The sequence below is a fragment of the Anolis carolinensis genome, chromosome 3, assembly GCF_035594765.1.
Source record: "Anolis carolinensis isolate JA03-04 chromosome 3, rAnoCar3.1.pri, whole genome shotgun sequence".
Classification (NCBI taxonomy): domain Eukaryota; kingdom Metazoa; phylum Chordata; class Lepidosauria; order Squamata; family Dactyloidae; genus Anolis; species Anolis carolinensis.
This window is the reverse complement of record NC_085843.1, coordinates 283,614,726-283,636,235: the sequence shown is the minus strand read 5'-3', so window position 1 is coordinate 283,636,235 and position 21,510 is coordinate 283,614,726. Positions and strand designations below refer to the sequence as shown.

Below are 21,510 nucleotides of genomic sequence, written 5' to 3'. Positions count from 1 at the left end.
AAAAAATGGAGACAAAAAGAAATACCAGACATATATGAATGGACTACTAAAGTACTTGAGATGATGCAAATGGACATTCTGACAGAAAGAATAAAATTAGGACATAAAATAACAGACTGGTCAAGAGTCAAGGACTTCCTAGAAAAACAATGAACACCATTAATTATAGAATCAATATGAGATGTCAGTAAGATAATGATACTTATAAACATAAAAGACAGAAGGCGGGAACTATATAAGATGGATATGAAACATACCTGAAAGGAATGAATTGGAAGGCAAATATTTTTTAAAATATATTTCTTCTTCTTTTTTTCCTTTTTTAATTCTTCTTTTTTCCCTTTCTCCTTTTTTCTCATTCTATCTTTCCTATACCCACTATTGTTCTCACTCCTTCTATGTACAGAAACACTTAATAAAAACATTATATATATAAAAAAAGAAACGGGAAATGGCAGCTGAGCATGTTAAAGAATGCATGATAAAGTGGGCACGAAATGTGGGACACAATATAATGTTGGAACAATGGGGAAAAATGTGGAATAAATCCAGCTGTCCCAGTGCTTCAAAGCTGCAGGATTCTCTGCAGTTTGAGAGCATCGCCCACCAAGTAGAAGTCACACAACGGAGCTATTATCCACCAGAAATTGCCAACAAATTGAAGGAATTTAAAGGTCACTCACGAAGTTATGGCCATCTCCACCACCGCCATGGACCTCGGGATCCAGAGTCCAACAAGGCAAAAGATGGAAATGACCTGGAAAAGAAAGTAAATACCAGAATCAGAGAAGAATCAACTGATGGGAGAAGGACCAGAGATTTATTCATTTATCATGTCAGAAGTGTGCCCAGGAAGGAGCCTCTCATCCGACATCAGCCTGATTGAGGTTCCAGGTTTTAGCCTGCCACTTTTGGACTCTCTCTTACTGAGGTGTTCCTGCGAGTATCTCTGTAGATCTTAGAAACCACAACAAGAAGCCTCCACAGGTGGTAGGGTAAAGGTAAAGGTTTTCCCCTGACATTAAGTCTACACAAGTCCTACTCTGGGGGTTGGTGCTCATCTCCATTTCTAAGTCGAAGAGCCGGCGTTGTCCTTAGACACCTCCAAAGTCACGTGGCCGGCATGACTGCATGGAGCACTATTACCTTCCTGCCAGAGTGGCAAGAAGCACACTTTTCCTGTCCCAAAAAACGGCCGCCATAACCTTCCTTGAAAGCATTTGCAAAACAGAAGAGAGATCCAGGATGAGCGTGGTGGAAAGTTGAGTGCATGCATATGCGCAGTTGTGGGAAGGTTGAGGACGCAAGCCAAGCGGCAAAGTTTGGTGGGGAAGGACTTTCCAAACTCTTTTATTGCTATAAGAAGTGCCTAGATTTTAATGGGGACTATGTTGAGAAGTGGTATTTGAGCCTGGCTTTCAACTGCATATGGTAAATGTTTTCTCCTACACTTTGTTCATTTTTAATTCAAAAACGTAATCTACTTTCTGGATAGTCCTTGTATAAGCAAATACCAAAACACCAAGAAAGAATCTTCCTGTCCATGACCACAGCAGCAAGGATTGAATATGCAAAACTATGAAATTGGATGGATTACAATTTTGTTTAAATGACTGAAATGGGCAAATTACTATTAATTCTACAAGATAATACACAAAAAACTGCAAAAGGAATTGAAACCACTTATGGATTTTATATAAAAGAAGAAGATTTGTGAACTAAAAGTATCATGAAATAATGCAAACTATATAACTTGTCTATCCAAGAGCAAAAAAAGGCTTTAGAAATCTGATGAGTTAATACTTCTGAGTTAAAGTAGAAAAGTGAATAACTTCAAGAATGTTGATACTCTAGAAATATAAATGTATATAAGAAGATCTATTATGTGTAGCTCCTGTGTGAATGAGAGATAATTATAATGACTATTTACATGTATTTACATCTACTAACAAAATAAATTAACTTTAAGATATGTATCTAGTTGGTAGAAAAAACAGAGTTTGAATTAATTAACTGATAAAATAAGGAGAATGAATATTATTCAGAATTGGAAGAGAAGAGAAGAGAAGAAAGGACAATATAAGGGCCGCAGGTTAAATCACCAGCTGCAGTAAATCTTGTCAATCAAGAGATTGACAGTTCGAAGCCCGGGTCAGGGTGAGCTCCTGGCCTTTAGCACAGCTTCCACCTAATAATAATAATAATAATAATAATAATAATAATAATAATAATAATAATAATCATAGAATCATAGAATCATAGAATCATAGAATAGTAGAGTTGGAAGAGACCTCAAGGGCCATCTAGTCCAACCCCCCGCTAAGAAGCAGGAAATCGCATTCAAAGCACCCCCGACAGATGGCCATCCAGCCTCTGCTTAAAAGCCTCCAAAGAAGGAGCCTCCACCACAGCCCGGGGGAGAGAGTTCCACTGCCGAACAGCCCTTCTCACAGTGAGGAAGTTCTTCCTGATGTTCAGGTGGAATCTCCTTTCCTGTAGTTTGAAGCCATTGTTCCGTGTCCTAGTCTGCAGGGCAGCAGAAAATAAGCTTGCTCCCTCCTCCCTATGACTTCCCCTCACATATTTGTACATGGCTATCATGTCTCCTCTCAGCCTTCTCTTCTGCAGGCTAAACATGCCCAGCTCTTTAAGCCTCTCCTCATAGGGCTTGTTCTCCAGACCCTTAATCCTTTTAGTCGCCCTCCTCTGGACGCTTTCCAGCTTGTCAGCATCTCCCTTCATCTGCGGTGCCCAAAACTGGACACAGTATTCCAGGTGTGGTCTGACCAAGGCAGAATAGAGGGGTAGCATGACTTCCCTGGATCTAGACGTTATTCCCCTATTGATGCAGGACAGAATCCCATTGGCTTTTTTAGCTGCCGCATCACATTGTAGGCTCATGTTTAACTTGTTGTCCACGAGGACTCCAAGGTCTTTTTCGCACACACTGCTGTCAAGCCAGGCGTCCCCCATTCTGTATCTTTGATTTCCATTTTTTCTGCCGAAGTGAAGTATCTTGCATTTGTCCCTGTTGAACTTCATTTTGTTAGTTTCGGCCCATCTCTCTAGTCTGTCAAGATCGTTTTGAATTCTGCTCCTTTCTTCTGGAGTGTTAGCTATCCCTCCGAGTTTGGTGTCATCTGCAAACTTGATGATCGTGCCTTCTAACCCTTCGTCTAAGTCGTTAATAAAGATGTTGAACAGAACCGGGCCCAGGACGGAGCCCTGCGGCACTCCACTTGTCCACTCCACTCCACTAAGTTTATTTATATCCTGCCTCCATCTCCCCCGAAGGGGACTCGGGGCGGCTTAAAGCAAAATCAAAATACAAGCAATGATAAAATATAAAACATCAAAGGACAAAAACAAAACCAATAATAAAATATACACAATAGGTTAAAAAAAAAAACACAACACAGAATTAAAACATCAGATTAAAAACAATGAGGTTGCAAAAGTGGATAAGCAAGATTTACATTATGAGTAACAAATTCGTAAATAGATAAAGTACATTAGAATCATTTAAGGTCACATTAGGTAGGGAGGAGTCCTGAATAATATCAAGCAATCAGGAATCAGGGGAAGAGCGACCAGTGCAAAAGGTCGAGGAGCATAATAATTGTGATGGAGAAAGGCAATCTTAACCAAGATAGTGGTTCGAAAGCAAAATGTAAGTAGATAAATAAGTACTGCTTAAAAGTGGGGAGGTATTTTAAAGCACCCATAACTAACTAACTAACTAACTAACACGGCTCCGTAACTTACGTACTCTATCCTGTGATCTTTCCCATCTTTCCCTTCCGGGCTGTGGCGCAGCTGGCTCGTAACCAGCTGCTATAAATCACTACTGACCGAGAGATAGGTCATGAGTTCGAAGCCTGGGTTGGATTAAGCCTCTGACCATAAAAAAAAAAAAAAGCCCCGACTTGCTGTTGACCTAGCAGCCCCAAAAGACAGTTGCATCTGTCAAGTAGGGAAAAATTAGGTACGCTTTATGCGGGAGGCTAATTTAACTAATCTACAACACCATAAAACTGCTCACAAGGAAAGAATGAGGAAGAACAGCCACCAATGGACGGTGAAGCAACAGCTCCCCCTGTGGCCGGAATCGTGAAGCTGGAAAGATGTTAAAAATGCCTCTGTGTCTGTCTAAAACTGAATGTTGTTTGTCTGTTGGCATTGAATGTTTGCCATATATGTGTTCATTGTAATCCGCCCTGAGTCCCCTTCGGGGTGAGAAAGAAGGGCGGAATAGAAATACTGTAAATAAATAAATAAAATAAAATTTCTTCCCTTTTTCAATTGTTTATTTGAGTTAATGTTTTCTCTCTTATTTTGGAAACAAAATAAAAACTTATTTGCAAAAAGAAGTCCCTTTCTGTGGTTCTTCCAGGGACAGGGCAGTCACTTACGGTCGGCCCCGAACTGCTCCAAATGAGAGTTTTCATCTTGACGAAACAGCGGATCTTCTTAGAAAGATACAAGGCGTCTTCCACAAAGATGACCACGGACAAGAGGGTGAGGAAGGTCACCATCCCGGTCACGCAGAGCTCCACCATGTTCTGCTCTGTAAGGAAGAAAGACGGGATATTATATTAGCACCATGAGGTTAGAAAAGATGATCGCACTCCCAAAAATATCCCACTCCCAAAATGATCCCACTCCCAAAATATATGCAGCCTGAAGAAAACAATAAGAGGCTTAGGCTGGATCTACACAGCCTTTTAATCCGGATTATCTCAACCAGGCATGGTCAAACTTCATCCCTCCAGGTGTTTTGGACTGCAACATGTGGATTATATACTTTGATAATCTGGATTATATGACACTGTAGAAGGGGGCATAGTGTTATCTGCTTTGAACTGGATTATATGAATCTATACTGCCACATAATCCAGTTCAAAGCAGATAGTCTGGGTTTTACATGGCAGTGTAGATGGTCTACAGCAGAGGTCCTCAAACTTTTTAAGTGGAGGGCCGATTCACCGTCCCTCAGACTGTTGGGGGGCCGGACTAGGATGAAATAGTCCAGAATTAGGATTGTTGTTGTTGTGTGCCTTCAAGTCGTTTCAGACTAAGGTCAACCCTAAGTCTAAAGTTGAGGCCAGAGGCCAGGTCAATGACCTTGGAGGGCCTTAGTTTGGGGACCCCTGATCTAGATGATCTCATAAGACCATTGGTAAGCAAAAAGGCCTCCAAAGACCATCGAGATGGTCTCATAAGACCATCGGTAAGGAAAGGGACCCCCAAAGTCCATCTAGATGATCTCATCAGGCCATCAGAAGACCATAGGTAAGAATAGGGACCCTCAAAGACCGTCTAGATGGTTTCATAAGACCATCGGTAAGGAAAGGGGCCCCCAAAGGTCATCTAGACAATCTCACAAAACCATAGGTAAGGAAAGGGACCTTCAAAGGCCATCTAGACCATCTCATAGGACCATAGGTTAGGAAAGCAACCTCCAAAAGCCATCTAGATGGTCTCATAAGGCTATAGCTAAGCAAAGACACCTTCAAAGACCATCTAGACAATCTCATAAGGCTATAAGAAAGCAAAGAGACCTCCAAAGACCAGGTAGACTTAGGTCAACCCTAAGTCTAAAGTTTAGGACAGGGGCCAGGTCAATGACCTTGGAGGGCTGCATCCGGCCCCCGGGCTTTAGTTTGGGGACCCCTGGTCTACAGGCTGAACAGGAGTCAAAAGCGGGATGTGGCAGCTCAAAAAGCAATTTCTAGGCTGTGTTCCTTAGATAGTTCCCACCTAATGACTGATTTCCAGACTTTGATTGTGTAGGTTTTGATTGTGTGACATTTTGTGTTGCTCAGCAGTCTTGCACACCTGGATACAAACTCAAATACAAGTGTGCATTCATTTGTATATTCAGATGTGCAACGTTGCTCCTCAATGCGAAGGCTGTGTAGCACAATCCAAATGCAACTTTGCATTTGCTACACAACAAAGGTCTGGAAACCAAGACTTCAGAATGCCTATGGTCTCATTATCAAAGCAGAAAATCTACATTATCTGAATTGGATTATCTGAGTGTGCACTGCCATATAATCTATTTCAAAGCAGATAATCTGGATTTTATATAGCAGTGTTAAGGGGTTTTAGGGAACTAGGATTTAGCTTGCATAAAGGGTGCATCTGCACTGTAGAATTAAAGCAGTTTGATACCACTTTAATTGTGATTGGCTCCTTGCTATAGAACCATGGGAATTGTATTGTCGAAGGCTTTCATGGCCAGAATCACAGGGTTGTTGTGTGTTTTCTGGGCTGTATGGCCATGTGCGAGAAGCATTCTCTCCTCACATTTTGCCCACATCTATGGCAGGCATCCTCAGAAGGTTTGTTGGAAACTAGACAAGTGGGCAACATTCCTTGCTTAGTTCTTTCCAATATACAACCATGAGCCACACAACAACCCCATGGAAATTGTAGTTTTACAAGGTCCTGAGCCTTCTCTGAGCATCAGGCAAACAAGGTCCTGAGCCTTCTCTGAGCATCAGGCAAACAAGTCCAAGGACATTTTCCACTTCTCTTGGGGAGAATCCTTTTCAGGTGCATCTATACTAAAGAATTGCACATTTGACACCACTTTCACTGCCATGACTCAATACTATGGAAGCCTAGGAGACAGGTGGAAGAAGCAATAGAAGACCACATATACTAATTCCAGTTCAATTCCTGTTCAATACAATTGGCCTTTCATCTCCACAGATTCTGCATCCACGCATTTGCCTGGGGCTGTGGCGCAGACGGGAGAGCAATGAGTCACTGACCAGGAGGTCATAAGTTCGAGGCCCGCTCGGAGCTATGTTGTTCGTCTTTGTCCTGTGTTAAAAAGGCATTGAATGTTTGCCTAATATGTGTAATGTGATCCGTCCTGAGTCCCCTTCGGGGTGAGAAAGAAGGGCGGAATATAAATACTGTAAATAAAATAAATAAATAAATATCTATGGCTTTAGAAGCAGGTCAAATCGGGACACGTAGCTCCACGATGGAGCAATGTCAGGAACTTGGCTTTCATGTTTGTGGTTGCAAGGAAAGCAACTGCATGAGAGCAGAGACCACATCTAGAAACGCTTACGTTGCAGCCATTGCAGAGCCCTTGGCGGGTGGGAAAAGCAGGCGGCCGGGATGCTGAAATTCTCAATTAAGAGGTGGACCAGACCAGGGTCGAACCTGCGGAAGAGTCAAAATTGAGATCCGGTGAGACATGAGACCCTTCTCTGCCATCCTGACCACACCAAACCTTGACTGGGTTCAAAAGCTAAACTGGGGTTGCAGAAACAAAATTTACACCAAATGAAGATAAATTGTTTATTTATTTATTTATTTATTTACAGTATTTATATCCCGCCCTTCTTTCTCACCCCGAAGGGGACTCAGGGCGGATTACAATGAACACATATATGGCAAACATTCAATGCCAACAGACAAACAACATACATTAGACAGACTCAGAGGCATTTTTAACATTTTTCCAGCTTCATGATTCCGGCCACAGGGGGAGCTGTTGCTTCACCGTCCAGAACTGGCTGTACTTCCTCATTCCTTTCCTCGTGTTTTGCTGGCAGTTTAATGGTGTTGTAAATTAGCCTCCCCGCATAAAGCGTACCTAAATTTCCCTAATTGACAGGTGCAACTGTCTTTCGGGGCTGCATAGGTCAACAGCAAGCTATTAATGGTCGGAGGCTTAACCCGACCCAGGCTTCGAACTCATGACCTCTAGGTCAGTAGTGATTTATAGCAGCTGGTTACTAGCCAGCTGCGCCACAGCCCGGCCCTCTCCCACAATGGAAATGACAAAGCAGTGCCCGGGAAGACAGCAGAAGCAAACAGTGTTTCTCCGGTGTTGTCAAAGGTTTTCATGGTTGGAATCACTGGGTTGCTGTGAGTTTTCTCTCCTGATGTTTCACCCACATCTGTGGCAGGCATCCTCAGAGGTTGCAGGCAAAACGTCAGGAGATAATGCTTTTGAAACATACAGCCTGGAAAATTCACAGCAACCCAGTGTTTTTCCTTCCTGTGAGGTTTGCCGAACCCTAAGTAAGTGTCTAGGACAGCGTTTCTTAACCTGGGGATCGGGACCCCTGGGGGGGTCGCGAATGGGGTTTCAGAGGGGTCTTGGGAACCCAAATCCTTCCAGTATTTTCTGTTGGTCATTGGGGTCCAGTGAGAGAAGTTTGGTTCAATTCCATCGTTGGTGATGCTCAGAATGCTCTTTGATTGTAGGTGAACTATAAATCCCAGCAATTACAACTCCCAAATGTCAAGGTCTGTTGTCCCCAAACTCCACCAGTGTTCACATTTGGGCATATTGAGTGTTCATGCCAAGTTTGGTTCAGAACCACCATTGTTTGAAGTCCACAGTGCTCTCTGAGTGTAGGTGAACTATAAATCCCAAACCCAAGGTCAATGCCCACCAAACCCTTCCAGTATTTTCTGTTGGTCATGGGAGTTCTGTGTGCCAAGTTTGGTTCAATTCCATCGTTGGTGGGGTTCAGATTGTTCTTTGATTGTAGATGAACTATAAATCCCAGCAACTACAACTTCCAAATGACAAAATCAATCCCTCAACCTCACCAGCATTCAAATTTGGGCGTATCGGGTATTTGTGCCGAATTTGGTCCAGTGAATGAAAATACATCCTGCATATCAGATTACGATTCATAACAGTAGCAAAATGACAGTTATGAAGTCGCAACAAAAATAATTTTATGGTTGGGGTCACCACAACATGAAGGGGTTGTGGCCCATTTTATTTTAATTTATTTTATTTTAACTGATTTTATTTTTAATTGATTTATATGTTAACTGAGTTTTTTATGATTTACTGTATTGTTTTGGTTAAGGTAACTGTTTTGTTTAACTGCTGATTTTACTGTGTTTGTATTGCAATGTGTTTTAACGGATTTATTGTTTTGTATTTCGGGCTTCTGACCTGTGTAGCCGCCCCGGGTCCCTGTCGGGAGATGGTGGCGGGGTAGAAAAATAAAGTTATTATTTTATTATGACACAGCAAACAAGATAGATATGCTGGATTTCATATCACAAAATCACAAGTCGAACACTTCCCAAGTGTCTAGGACTGTGTGATGTATTTTCGGATGATGCGTGCAGATCCCAGCAACGTGGCCTTTTGCAGTTGGCAGATCGTAATTTTGTCAATGTCTATTGTTTCCAAATGCCGGCTGAGATCTTTTGGCACGGCACCCAATGTGCCCATCACCGCCGGGACCACCTGCACTGGTTTCTGCCAAAGTCTTTGAAGTTCAATCTTGAGGTCCTGATAGCGTCTGAGTTTTTCCTGTTGTTTTTCGTCAATGCAACTGTCACCTGGGATGGCGACATCAATGATCCAAACCTTTTTCTTTTCCACAACTGTGATGTCTGGTGTGTTGTGTTCCAGAACTTTGTCAGTCTGGATTCGGAAGTCCCACAGTATCTTTGCGTGCTCATTTTTCAATACTTTTGCAGGTTTGTGATCCCAACAGTGCTTTGCTGCTGGGAGGTGGTACTTGAGGCATAAGTTCCAATGGATCATTTGGGCCACACATAGTTGTGCCTCTGTTTGTAGTCTGTCTGTGCAATTTTCTTACAGGAGCTGAGGATATGATCCATGGTTTCGTCGGTTTCCTTGCACAGTCTGCATTTTGGGTCAACAGCTGATTTTTCGATCTTGGCCTTAATTGCATTAATTGCAAGTTATTATTATTATTATTATTATTATTATTATTATTATTATTATTATTATAAGGTGGAGAAGCACTGTTCTAGGGTGTGGAAGGAGCTGCTCGATGTCTGCTTTACCAACTTTGCCCCAGAACATGCTGAAAAAGTTTCAGCATGTTCTGGGTCTTTGGGCAATTCACATTACTTGCCCATTGGGAAAAAGTTTGGAAAAAGTTTACAAAACTTTTTGTTCACTATCTATATATATAAAAGAGTGATGGAATCCTGGCGACCGACAAAACAACAAAACTAAACAGCCCACAACCTCGAAAATTGACAACACAACCCATCATCCACGCCTCTAGGTTGATACAACAAAAAGAAAAGAAAAATAAAGTCCTAATTAGGAAAGAGGAATAATTGTTTTTATCCAATTGCTGTGACTGAACTTAATGTCAGGGGAAAAGCCTTACCCTTTACCTTAACTACCACCAATTCCTCAATACTTTATTTCCCATACCAATATACTTCGTCACAGCAACGCGTGGCCGGGCACAGCTAGTTGCAAAATAATTAAGAATTATGTCAAAGGAGATTTACAAGATAGCCAAGGAAATCAGATGACTGAGGATCAACACTTTGGATAGTTCCTTTAAAGTTCAGAGTAAAACCCGTAACAGTTCCACTGCTCCTGTCCCCCAAAATGAAACCCATCTGTCACCAGTGAGACTGTCCACATTGCAGTTTGAACCTACTTTAATTGCCAAAACTCAATAGTATGGCATCCTGGAAGTTATAGTTTGGTGGGGCGGCAGCACTATTTGGCAGGCAAAGCCAAAACTACAACTCCCATGACTCATTGCTATGGAGTGATGGGTGTTGTAGTTTTACCAGGCCAAAGAGCCTTGGAGGCTCACCAAACTATAGCATCTATGATTCCATCTCAAGTGGTATCAAACTGCATCAGTTCTTGAGTGTAGACCAGGTATGGGCAAACTTGGGCCCGCCAGGTGTTTTGGACTTCAACTCCCACCATTCCTAACAGCCTACCGGCTGTTAGGAATGGTGGGAGTTGAAGTCCAAAACACCTGGCGGGCCCAAGTTTGCCATACCTGGTCTATAATTCAATGCTCTTGAATCCTAAGATTTGTAGTTTGCTCACCTGGGGTCTTTCACCAGATCTTCCATGCCAACAGTTTCCCCTGTGGATCCTTGGTCTCTCCACCAGCAGAAATGTGCAAAATGCAATTTCTGGCTTCAGGGTTTGCGTTGTGTTTGCACAGCAGGGTCAGAGTCCTCCTGCTCGGCCCCGGTGCCGGCGAAATCTGCAAATGTTTGGTCAGTTCTTTCCCCTTCTTTTCATTTCAGGAGCAGATTCGCTTTCCGGCGGTCCCCTCTGTGCCTCCGTCCTCTCCTTTGATGGCATGTCGGCAGGTTCACTGACACGGAGGATACGTCATGCTTCAAGCGTGTGCCACCTGGGTCAATGAACCCGGAAGGGGCAGCAACGTGGACCCAAGGCTATTCCGAACATCCTGTGAGCCACAGACCTTGAAAATTGCTTCTTTTCTCTTCTTCGTAACTCTATATAACACCACTAGCTTTGCCCGGCCACGTGTTGCTGTGCCATATGCTTTCAGAGTGTTGCTCTTTATTTACTGTCCTGATTTTAGATTTTATATTGTTCTGTATTATATCACAGTAATCCATATATATAACTAGCTGTGCCCGGCCACGCGTTGCTGTGGCAAAATATGGTGGTATGGGAAATAAAGTATTGAGGAACTGGTGGTACTTAAGGTCAAGGGTAAAGGTTTTCCCCAGACATTAAGTCCAGTTATGTCTGACTCAGAGTGTTGGTGCTCATCTCCATTTCTAAGCCGAAGAGCCGGCGTTGTCCGTAGACTCCTCCAAGGTCATGTGGGATGACTGCATAGAGCGGCGTTACCTTCCCGCCAGAGCAGTACCTATTGATGCACTCACATTTGCATGTTTTTGAACTTCTGGGTTGGCAGAAGCTGGGGCTAACAGTGGGGGCTCTCTCCGCTCCCCCAGTTCAAACCTGTGGCCTTTCAGTCCAGAAGTTCAGCAGCTCAGCGCTTTAACACGCTGCGCCATCAGGGGATATTATTTCCTAAAGGTTGTGAATATACAATATTTCTGATTGGTTTTTTTTGTCTGTTGGAGGCAAGTATGAATGCTGCAATTAGGAAAAATGATTAGGATGTAATGGCCTTGCAGCTTTAAAGCCTGGCTGCTTCCTCCCTGAGTGAATTTTTTGTTGGGAGGTGTTAGCTGGCCCTGATTGTTTCCCATCTGGAATTCCCTTGTTTTCAGAGTGGTGTTGTTTGCAATATTTTATGTGCGTCTACTGTCTGTGGCCCTGAGAAAACAGGATTTTCCAGACTTTGATGATGGGAATACTTTGTTGGGAGGTGTTAGCTGGCCCTGATTGTTTCCTGTCTGGAATTCCCTTGTTTTCAGAGTGGTATTGTTTGCGATATTTTATGTGCTTCTACTGTCTGTGGCCCTGAGAAAACAGAGGATTTGCCAGACTTTGATGATGGGAATACTTTGTTGGGAGGTGTTAGCTGGCCCCGATTGTTTCCTGTGTGGAATTCCCCTGTTTATTTACTGTCCTGGTTTTAGAGATTATATTGTTCTGCATTATTCTATCCCAGTAATTGTTTCATATTAAAGTAGAATCTCACTTATCCAACATTCACTTATATAATGTTCTGGATTATCCAACGCAGTCTGCCTTTTCATAATCAATGTTTTTGTAGTCAGTGTTTTAAATTCATTGTGATATTGTAGTGGTAAATTTGTAAATACAGTACAGTAGAGTCTCACTTATCCAACATAAACAGGCTGGCAGAATATTGGATAAGCGAATATGTTGGATAATAAGGAGGCATTAAGGATAAGCCTATTAAACATCAAATTAGGTTATGATTTTACAAATGAAGCACCAAAATATCATCTTAGACAACAAATTTGGCAGAAAAAGTAGTTCAATACACAGTAATGCTATGTAGTAATTACTGTATTTATGAATTTAGCACCAAAATATCACAATATATTGAAAACATTGACTACAAAAATGCATTGGATAATCCAGAACATTGGATAAGTGAGTGTTGGATAAGTGAGACTCTACTGTAATTACTACATAGCATTACTGCGCATGGAACTACTTTTTCTGTCAAATTTGTTGTATAACATGATGTTTTGGTGCTTAATTTGTAAAACGATTACCTAATTTGATGTTTAATCGGCTTTTCCTGAATCCCTTCTTATTATCCAACATATTCACTTATCCTGCCGGCCTGTTTATGTTGGATAAGTGAGACTCTACTGTACTGTATTTACAAATTTACCACTACAATATCACAATGAATCTGCTTAGAACTGGATTATATGAGGCCCCTTCTTCACAGCTGGATAAAATGCACACTGAAGTGGATTATATGGCAGTGTGGAGTCAAGATAATCCAGTGCAAAGCAGATAATGTAAGATTATAAATGGGTTATATAGCTGTGTGGAAGGGCCTTGAGTCTATACTGCCATATAATCCAGTTAAAATCAGATAATCTGTGGAAGAAGCCTAAGTGAGGCCTAAATTTGCCTGTCCCCTAACTGAAACCTGGCTGTCCCTTGGTTGCTAGGCAACCAAGTGGGCAGAGATTAGCCCTCTAAACTGGCAGCAATTGGATAAAAACAATTATTGCTCTCCCTCTAATTAGGACTTTATTTTTCTTTTCTTTTTGTTGTATCAACCTGGAGGCATGGATGATGGGTTGTGTTGTCAAATTTCGAGGTTGCAGAGCCTGTACTTTTGTTGTTTTGTCCACTGCCCTGATGCCATCACTCTTTTATATATATAGAAAGAGTGATGGCATCACGGCGACCCACAAAACAACAAAACTACAGGCCCCCCAACCTCGAAATTTGACGACACAACCCATCATCCATGCCTCCAGGTTGATGCAACAAAAAGAAAAGAAAAACAAAGTCCTAATGAGAGAGAGAGGAATAATTGCTTTTATCCAATTGCTGCCAGTTAGAAGGCTAAGCTCCTCCAACTTGGTCTCCTAGGAACCCAATAAAAAATAATAAAAAACACTAAAAAATAATAAAAGACACTAAAAAATAATAAAAAACACTAAAAAAATTAATACAATAAAATACCATAATAACAAAAATAACTAAAATTATACAAGAAAATAATAAAATATAATAAATAAAATTAATTAAAAAATACAAATAACGTCAAATAAAAATTACACAACAATTTTGAACCAATACCACCACCACTTTGCCACAGCAACGCGTGGCCGGGCACAGCTAGTTATATTTATAATCTTATATTATCTTCTTAGAATCGGATTATATGAGGCCCTTTCTTCACAGCTGTATAAAATGCACACTGAAGTGGATTATATGGCAGTGTGGACTCAAGATAATCCGGTTCAAAGTAGATAATATAAGATTCTAAATGGATTATATACCCTGTTTCCCCGAAAATAAGACAGGGTCTTATATTAATTTTTGCTCCCAAAGATGCACTAGGTCTTATTTTCAGGGGATGTCTTATTTTTCCATGAAGAAGAGCTCACATTTATTGTTGAACAACAAAATGAACATTTATTAAAGTAGTTGTCATCACAAACCAGCATAACCAGACAAACTATGAATCCTATCAAGAATTTCTTGTTACTACCATTATTTACATGTACAACAATCTATGGTACCTCTTGCAATTTAGGTTTCACAAGGTTTCCACGCTGATTTCTCTCTATTCTAGTTTCAATGTAGTCATGAATGATGAATAATATAATATACTATAATAATAATATGATAATATAATAATAATATAATGATATACAATATATTAATGAGATAATATAATATAGGATATAATAATAACAGAAAATGATAATAATATGGTATTAATAGGATAATATAATAATGGGATATAATAACAGAATAGCATAATAATATAATAATAATAGGATAATATAATAGAATAATAGAATGGAATAGAATGATATAAAATATATTAATAGGATAATATAAAATGGAATATAATAATAATAACAGAATATGCTAATAATGATAAAATAATAATATGATAATATAATAGAATAATAGTATAGAATATAATGATATAAAATATATTAATAGGGTAATATAAAATGGAATTTAATAATAACAGAATAATAATATAATAATATGATAATATAATAGAATAATAATAGAATAATAATATAATGATATAATAATAATAATAGAAAAATATAATATAACGATTTGAAATATATTAATAGGATAATATAATAATGGGATATAATAATAGTAACAGAATATGATGATAATAATATGGCAATAGAATAATAGTATAAAATAATCAGTTTCATGGCATAGGATAGGAAGATGAGAGGAGAATCCCAATGCGTCCTGTACCTTTAAGGAGCAAAAGCAGCAGGACGAAAGCCCTCTTCCTTCCCTCCCTCCCACCCTCCCTTGCCCTGGCTCCAGGAGCCAATCAGAAGCCTCTGGGAAGCAAGGCAGCATGGCCAGGAGGGAGACGGCAGCAGCCACGGAAGGTTTTTCAAGCCTCGGCTGGGGGACAGGCAAGGCAAGGCAGGGAGGAAGGGAGGCACAGAAAGCAAGCACTTTCCTTCCCTCCCTCCAGTGTGTGTATGAGTGCTGGTTCTGCCCGGCAGCCATGCTTCCCAATGGAACTCTACTGCAGCCTTAGTTGCTAGGTCTTACTTTCAGGGGAGGCCTTATATTTGGCAATCCCCCCAAAACCCTGCTAGGTCTTATTCTTTGGGGAGGTCTTATTTTCGGGGAAACACGGTAGCTGTGTGGAAGGGCCTTGAGTCTACACTGCTATATAATCCAGTTAAAATCTGATAATCTGTATTTTATAGGCAGTGTGGAAGAGGCCTAAGTGAGGCCTAACTCTGCCTGTCCCCTGGGCTGAGTGGGTTGCTAGGAGACCAAGTGGACAGAGATTAGCCTTCTAACTGGCAGGCCCGGGCTGTGGCGCAGGCGGGAGAGCAAGCCAGTGCAATTAACTGCAATGAATCATTCTGACCAGGAGGTCATGAGTTCGAGCCCCGCTCGGAGCCTATGTTTGTTTGTCTTTGTTCTATGTTAAAAAATGTTACCAGGTGAGAGTATAGCAGAATCAGTAGCGTCCAGTTAACACCATGTGCAAAAGACTCAGACCAGGCAGAGGAATTGAAATGAACAAAGGAAACTTTACTCTTGCTCGTTGAGTTGAAATACAAAACAGTTCTGCAATCATACAATGTCCATGTAGTTGCATAAGATCAATAACTAATCAATCAGCATCAATATATACAGCATAGCATATTCAAATTAGCTACTTGACCGTAGCTAGAGAGCCCTGCCTTTTTCTGTGCTCTTGTGATGAACCATGGGCCTTGTAGTCCTGCTCAGGACATTGTAATCCCTGATGAAGATGAAAACTTGGGTTTTTTACCTTCCCAGTCTGAACTGGATTCCTCTCAGCCAGATCCTTCCCAGGCAGATCTGGAAACCTTGCACCTGCAAGAAAGTTGTGCCCCAGAAGTATGTCAAACAACCCCAGAGCCTACTTCTCCCGTGTTCTTGCGCCGGGAGTTTTGTAAACAACAGAGAAGTTTGGATTCAGCTTCGCGCAGGAGTGCGAGGATAGCAGCTAAGAATGTTGCCAATTAACATTGGTTCTCGTGAGAATCTTTAAGGAGTTTAACATCTGGTCTCAGAGTTTAGCTTTCGTTTCTGATTCCCAGAGAACCGCTTTGGTGAGAAAGTTGGACTCTATATAGGTGTTTTGCCCGCGTAGCAACTTCGCGGAGTCAATTCGTCAGCCTACGGAGCGAGTTGTGTCTGGACAGCGCGCTCCGATTCAAGCCTCGCTTCAGCTCAAGCCTTGCCTTGCTATCCAGCCTTCGCCTTGCTTCCCAGCCTTTGTTTACCTACGGACTTTGCCTTGTTTCCCAGGACTAATCCTTGCCTTGTTTCACGGATTTTACCAAGTTATTCCACGGACCTTGTTCTTGTTCTTAGTTCCTTGTTCCACGTTCAAGCCTTGTTTCAAGTATCAAGTTATTTCCTAGCCACGCTCAAGTTTTATGGACTAAGGACCTTGTCATCTCCCCTCACTTTGCTTGGCAAAGTGAGTGTTTCGGTTATTGGATTACAACTTTGGACCTTAATATTTCTTATTGGACATTGCTTTTTTGGACTAATTCTGACCTTTCCTGAAGGGTCTAATTCTGGACTATTTTCTATACTTGTTTTTATTAACTTTATATATTCCTTCAATAAAGATATTAGTTAGATTCTGGCCTCTGTGTATGGTTATTGGTGCCTCTGCCGCCTGGGTCGTGACAGTTTGACTCCGCCACCCATAAGCACCAACTAACCGAGGCCAGGATGTCTACCGGAGCCGCGCCGGCTGGACAGCCGCTCAGCTACACCATCAGCAAGGACGAAGTGGACCGCATCCGTGACAGACTCAACGCGCAGGATGGAGAAATAAAAGGGTTGAGGGAGCGCGGAGTTCGCCTCCCGGCCATGGCGTTGCCTACCAAGTTTTCTGGAGAAGCTGCTAAGGTTCATGTTTTCCGCCGCCAATGTCAAGCTTATCTAGAGGCCCGTGATGCCGAGTTTCCCCAAGAAGACATCAAGGTGGCGTGGGTCTACAGTCTTCTAGACGGACCAGCGGCTAGCTGGGCGACGGCCCTGTTTGATCAAGCCTCCCCCCACCTAAGTTCAGCACAACGTTTCTTGGATCACCTTAAGGAGACCTGGGGAATCGAGGACAATTTGGAGGCAGCCGGTCACAAACTCCGGCGCCTCCTTCAAGGAGACAGACCCATGTCTCAGTACATAGCCGAGTTCCGCGTGCTGGCCCACAACACCGGCTGGAACGATGTAGCCCTCAGAGGACAATTTCGGGAGGGTCTCAACATTGAAATGCTGGAAGAAATCTCCAAGGTGGATCCTCCCCAGACCCTCGAGGCACTCATTGATCAATGTTTACGGGCTGAAGTCATGATTGCCAACAGGAAACAATGGGTTCGAGGCCAGGGCGGTAGAGCCGGGGCAAAACCCCCCGCTCCCGCCAGTGTTCAGCCACGTCCGGTGTGGAGACCCCCGCCGCCAACCCCATACCCCAGAGGAGGCGAGGAGGTGCCGATGCAGTTGGGCAATGTGCGTCCCAGACTAGATGCCGCCGAGAAGGCCCGTCGTCAACGCTTGAACCTCTGCTGGTACTGCGGGAACGGGGGCCACTTCGCCAGAGAGTGCCCAGCCAAAGGGAAGCCTGCCGCCCGTCTTGCGGCGGCGTCCTCCACGGAGTCGAAGGCGTCTGAGCCGACTGGCACACAGCCGGCGGGGGAAGCCAACGACCGGGTGTAGAGAGGCTCGCCAACCCGGTCAAAAAATCCATCCAAGAGCCGCCAACCGGGGTCCTGTTCCTTCTCGTGGTCACATTATGGTCAGCAAAAAGGGGACCCGTCATGATCCACGCCATGATAGACTCTGGAGCTACCAACAATTTCATCGATAGAGAGTATGCCGACTCTCTGGGATTACAATATCATGATTTCAAGAATGCCCGTGTGGTGCAAGCCATAGACGGCCGTCCCCTCAAGACGGGCCCCGTAAGCCAGTGGTCGGAACCCACCAGGATGTGGATAAGGGAACATATGGAAGAGATTTCCTTCTTTGTTACCGAGGTTCCCCATTTCCCTGTGATTTTGGGAATTCCATGGCTGACACTCCACGACCCTAACATCTCCTGGTCCAACAGAGAACTGCAGTTTGCTTCACCGTACTGCCAAAACCATTGCCTCGTAGCCAAGGTATGCCATGCCACAGACTCCGAGCCCATCATCACCTTGCCAAAGAAGTACTCCGAGTATTGGGATGTATTCAATGAGAAAGAAGCCGAAAAATTACCCCCACATAGACCTTATGACTGTGCCATTGACTTGGTGGAGGGGGCCCCGATCCCGCGAGGGCATCTCTACTCCCTGACTGAACCAGAGCAAGAAGCTCTCAGGGAATTCTTAGAGACAAACCTTCGCAAGGGGTTCATCAGACCCTCTCAATCCCCAGCCGCCTCCCCAGTGATGTTTGTGAAGAAGAAGTCAGGGGAATTACGCTTGGTGGTGGACTACAGAGCATTGAACAATATCACCAAGCGGAACAGCTATCCCCTGCCCTTAATCTCGGATCTACTGGACCGACTTCGAGGAGCCAAGGTCTACACCAAGCTGGATCTTCGGGGGGCTTATAATCTAGTTCGCATCAGAGAAGGGGACGAGTGGAAGACCGCCTTCCAGACTAAATTCGGATTATTCGAGTCCCGAGTTATGAATTTCGGTTTATGCGGAGCTCCCGCAACGTTCCAGCATTTTGTCAACGATATTTTTCAGGACTATCTAGACAGATTCTTGATAATCTACCTGGACGATTTTTTGGTGTTTTCCAGATCACAATCAGAACATGAGAACCACGTCAAAATGGTGTTGCAACGACTGCGGGATCATGGACTTTATGCCAAGCTAGAAAAATGCGCTTTTGATCTACAAGAGGTAGATTTCCTTGGCTACCGCATCTCGCCTCTAGGGCTTTCCATGGATCCAGCCAAAGTTTCAGCAGTATTGGAATGGCGGGCGCCAACTAACAAGAAAGAGGTGCAGCGTTTCTTGGGGTTCGCGAACTACTACCGCAAGTTCATTCCAGATTTTGCCCGCTGGTCCGACCCCATCACTAGCTGCATCCGTGGAAAGCAGCCTTTCCGCTGGACTGATCAAGCAGAGAAAGGGTTCCAGCAACTGAAGAAACTATTCACCTCCCAGCCAATTCTACAGCACCCAAATCCTGGAACCCCTTTTGTGGTGCAAGCGGACGCCTCTGATGTGGCAATTGGGGCTGTACTCTTACAACCGGTGGGAGATCACCTCCACCCCTGTGCCTTTTATTCTCGTCAACTAACCACACCAGAGAGGAATTACACCATTTGGGAAAAAGAACTACTGGCCATAAAGGCAGCCTTTGAAACTTGGAGACATTGGCTAGAAGGGGCCAAATTCCCCATTGAAGTCCACACTGATCATCGTAATCTAGAACATCTAAGAACTGCCCGCAAACTAAATCAGAGGCAGCAACGTTGGGCTTTATTCTTTGAACGTTTCAACTTCCAGATCCATTATGTGACCCCAGCTCAAACCAAGCAAGCAGACGCCCTGTCACGTAAACCGGAATACGCTGCAGGACGCAAGGAGACCTTTGAATCCCAACTGCTACAACCTGAGAACTTTGCCACGCTCACAGTGGGGAACACCAAATCCAGTCCCATGGGTTCAACTTCCCCTACTCCAGGACCCATCTGTGCTCAAGAAATCAGGGCTAGTCAGCAAGCAGATGCCTGGGCGCAGGACCAACTTCGCCAAGGTCTGCATTTTCCCTTTTCGCTTAAAGATGGGCTGCTCTGCTATAGAAATCATGTTTATATCCCACCCGGACCGGGCAGGGAAAAAGCGCTTCGTCTGTGTCATGACTGCAAACCAGCAGGACACTTCGGACTATTTAAAACCATGCATTTGATCCTAAGAGATTTTTGGTGGCCCAAGATCCGCAAGGATGTGGAAAAATATGTCAACACCTGCCCAGTATGCCAGCGCTCCAAGATACGAAGGGAGAAGCCCTCAGGGCTTTTGCACCCCCTTCCTATCCCATCTCGCCCATGGGAAATAATTTCCGCGGATTTCATCACTGACCTACCACCTTCCTGTGGATTCACCACGATCTTAGTGGTGGTGGACCTATTCACCAAGTTAGCCCATTTCATTCCCTGCGAAGGCCTCCCCACGGCCAAAGAAACTGCGGATCTATTTCTTCAGCATGTTTTCAGACTACATGGATTGCCCAAGAGTTTAGTCACAGACCGTGGATCTCAATTCACCTCTCGTTTTTGGAAGGCACTACAAAAACTACTGGGCATAGACTCTCGCTTATCTTCAGCTCATCATCCCCAAACAGATGGGCAAACGGAGCGCACCAATGCCACTTTGGAGCAGTATCTTCGCTGTTATGTAAACTACCAACAGGACAATTGGGCTTCTCTGTTACCACTGTCTGAGTTTGCCTACAATAATGGAGTTCAAGCTTCTACAAAAGAAACGCCGTTCTTTGCAAACTACGGTTTCCATCCACGTTTCTTTCCCCCTGTCATTGAAACTTCAGAAGTTCCCGCAGCAGAGGATTGGCTGCAGGAACTCACAGCGGTGCAACAACTTTTGCTCCAGCAACTGGACCAAGCCAAGGAGGACTATAAACGCCACGCTGACAAACACCGCCAGCCGGGCCCCGAAATCAAGGTAGGAGATCGGGTTTTCCTGTCCACTCGCTTTCTGCCCTCCCACCGCCCATGCCGGAAGTTAGATGCCCGCTTCATTGGCCCCTATCCGGTGGTGGCGCAATTAAACCCCGTGACTTTCAAACTCCAACTTCCGCGTTCAATGCGCATTCACCCAGTGTTTCACCGTTCCCTGCTCCTTCCGGCGGATGGTGTGCGTCCTGATACAGACCAACCGGCCCCCCCTCCTGTTTTGATGAATGGGGAGGAGGAGTTCGAGGTTGAGGACATTTTGGATTCTCGCTTTCATCGCCGCCGCCTACAATATCTCATTGACTGGGTGGGTTTTGGGCCTGAGGAACGCTCTTGGGAAGACGCCTCCACAGTCCATGCTCCTGATCTAACCCGTCGCTTCCATCTGACCTATCCCACCAAACCGCGA

The 21,510-nt window shown here is 43.6% G+C and overlaps 1 protein-coding gene across 1 annotated transcript in view; it reads right to left on the bottom strand.

Moving 5' to 3' along the window:
* slc51a (solute carrier family 51 member A) overlaps nucleotides 1–11,111 on the bottom strand; it is a 30,160-nt gene extending 19,049 nt beyond the window's left edge. The window contains exons 1-4 of the mRNA XM_062976918.1: nucleotides 10,841–11,111; nucleotides 7,091–7,185; nucleotides 4,413–4,567; nucleotides 684–757 (exon numbers count right to left, since the gene is read on the bottom strand). Of these exons, the coding sequence (XP_062832988.1) occupies nucleotides 684–757; nucleotides 4,413–4,567; nucleotides 7,091–7,185; nucleotides 10,841–10,866 (350 nt within the window). The 5' untranslated portion in view covers nucleotides 10,867–11,111. The remainder of the gene's footprint in view (nucleotides 1–683; nucleotides 758–4,412; nucleotides 4,568–7,090; nucleotides 7,186–10,840) is intronic.
* Between the last annotated feature and the right edge of the window lie 10,399 nt (nucleotides 11,112–21,510).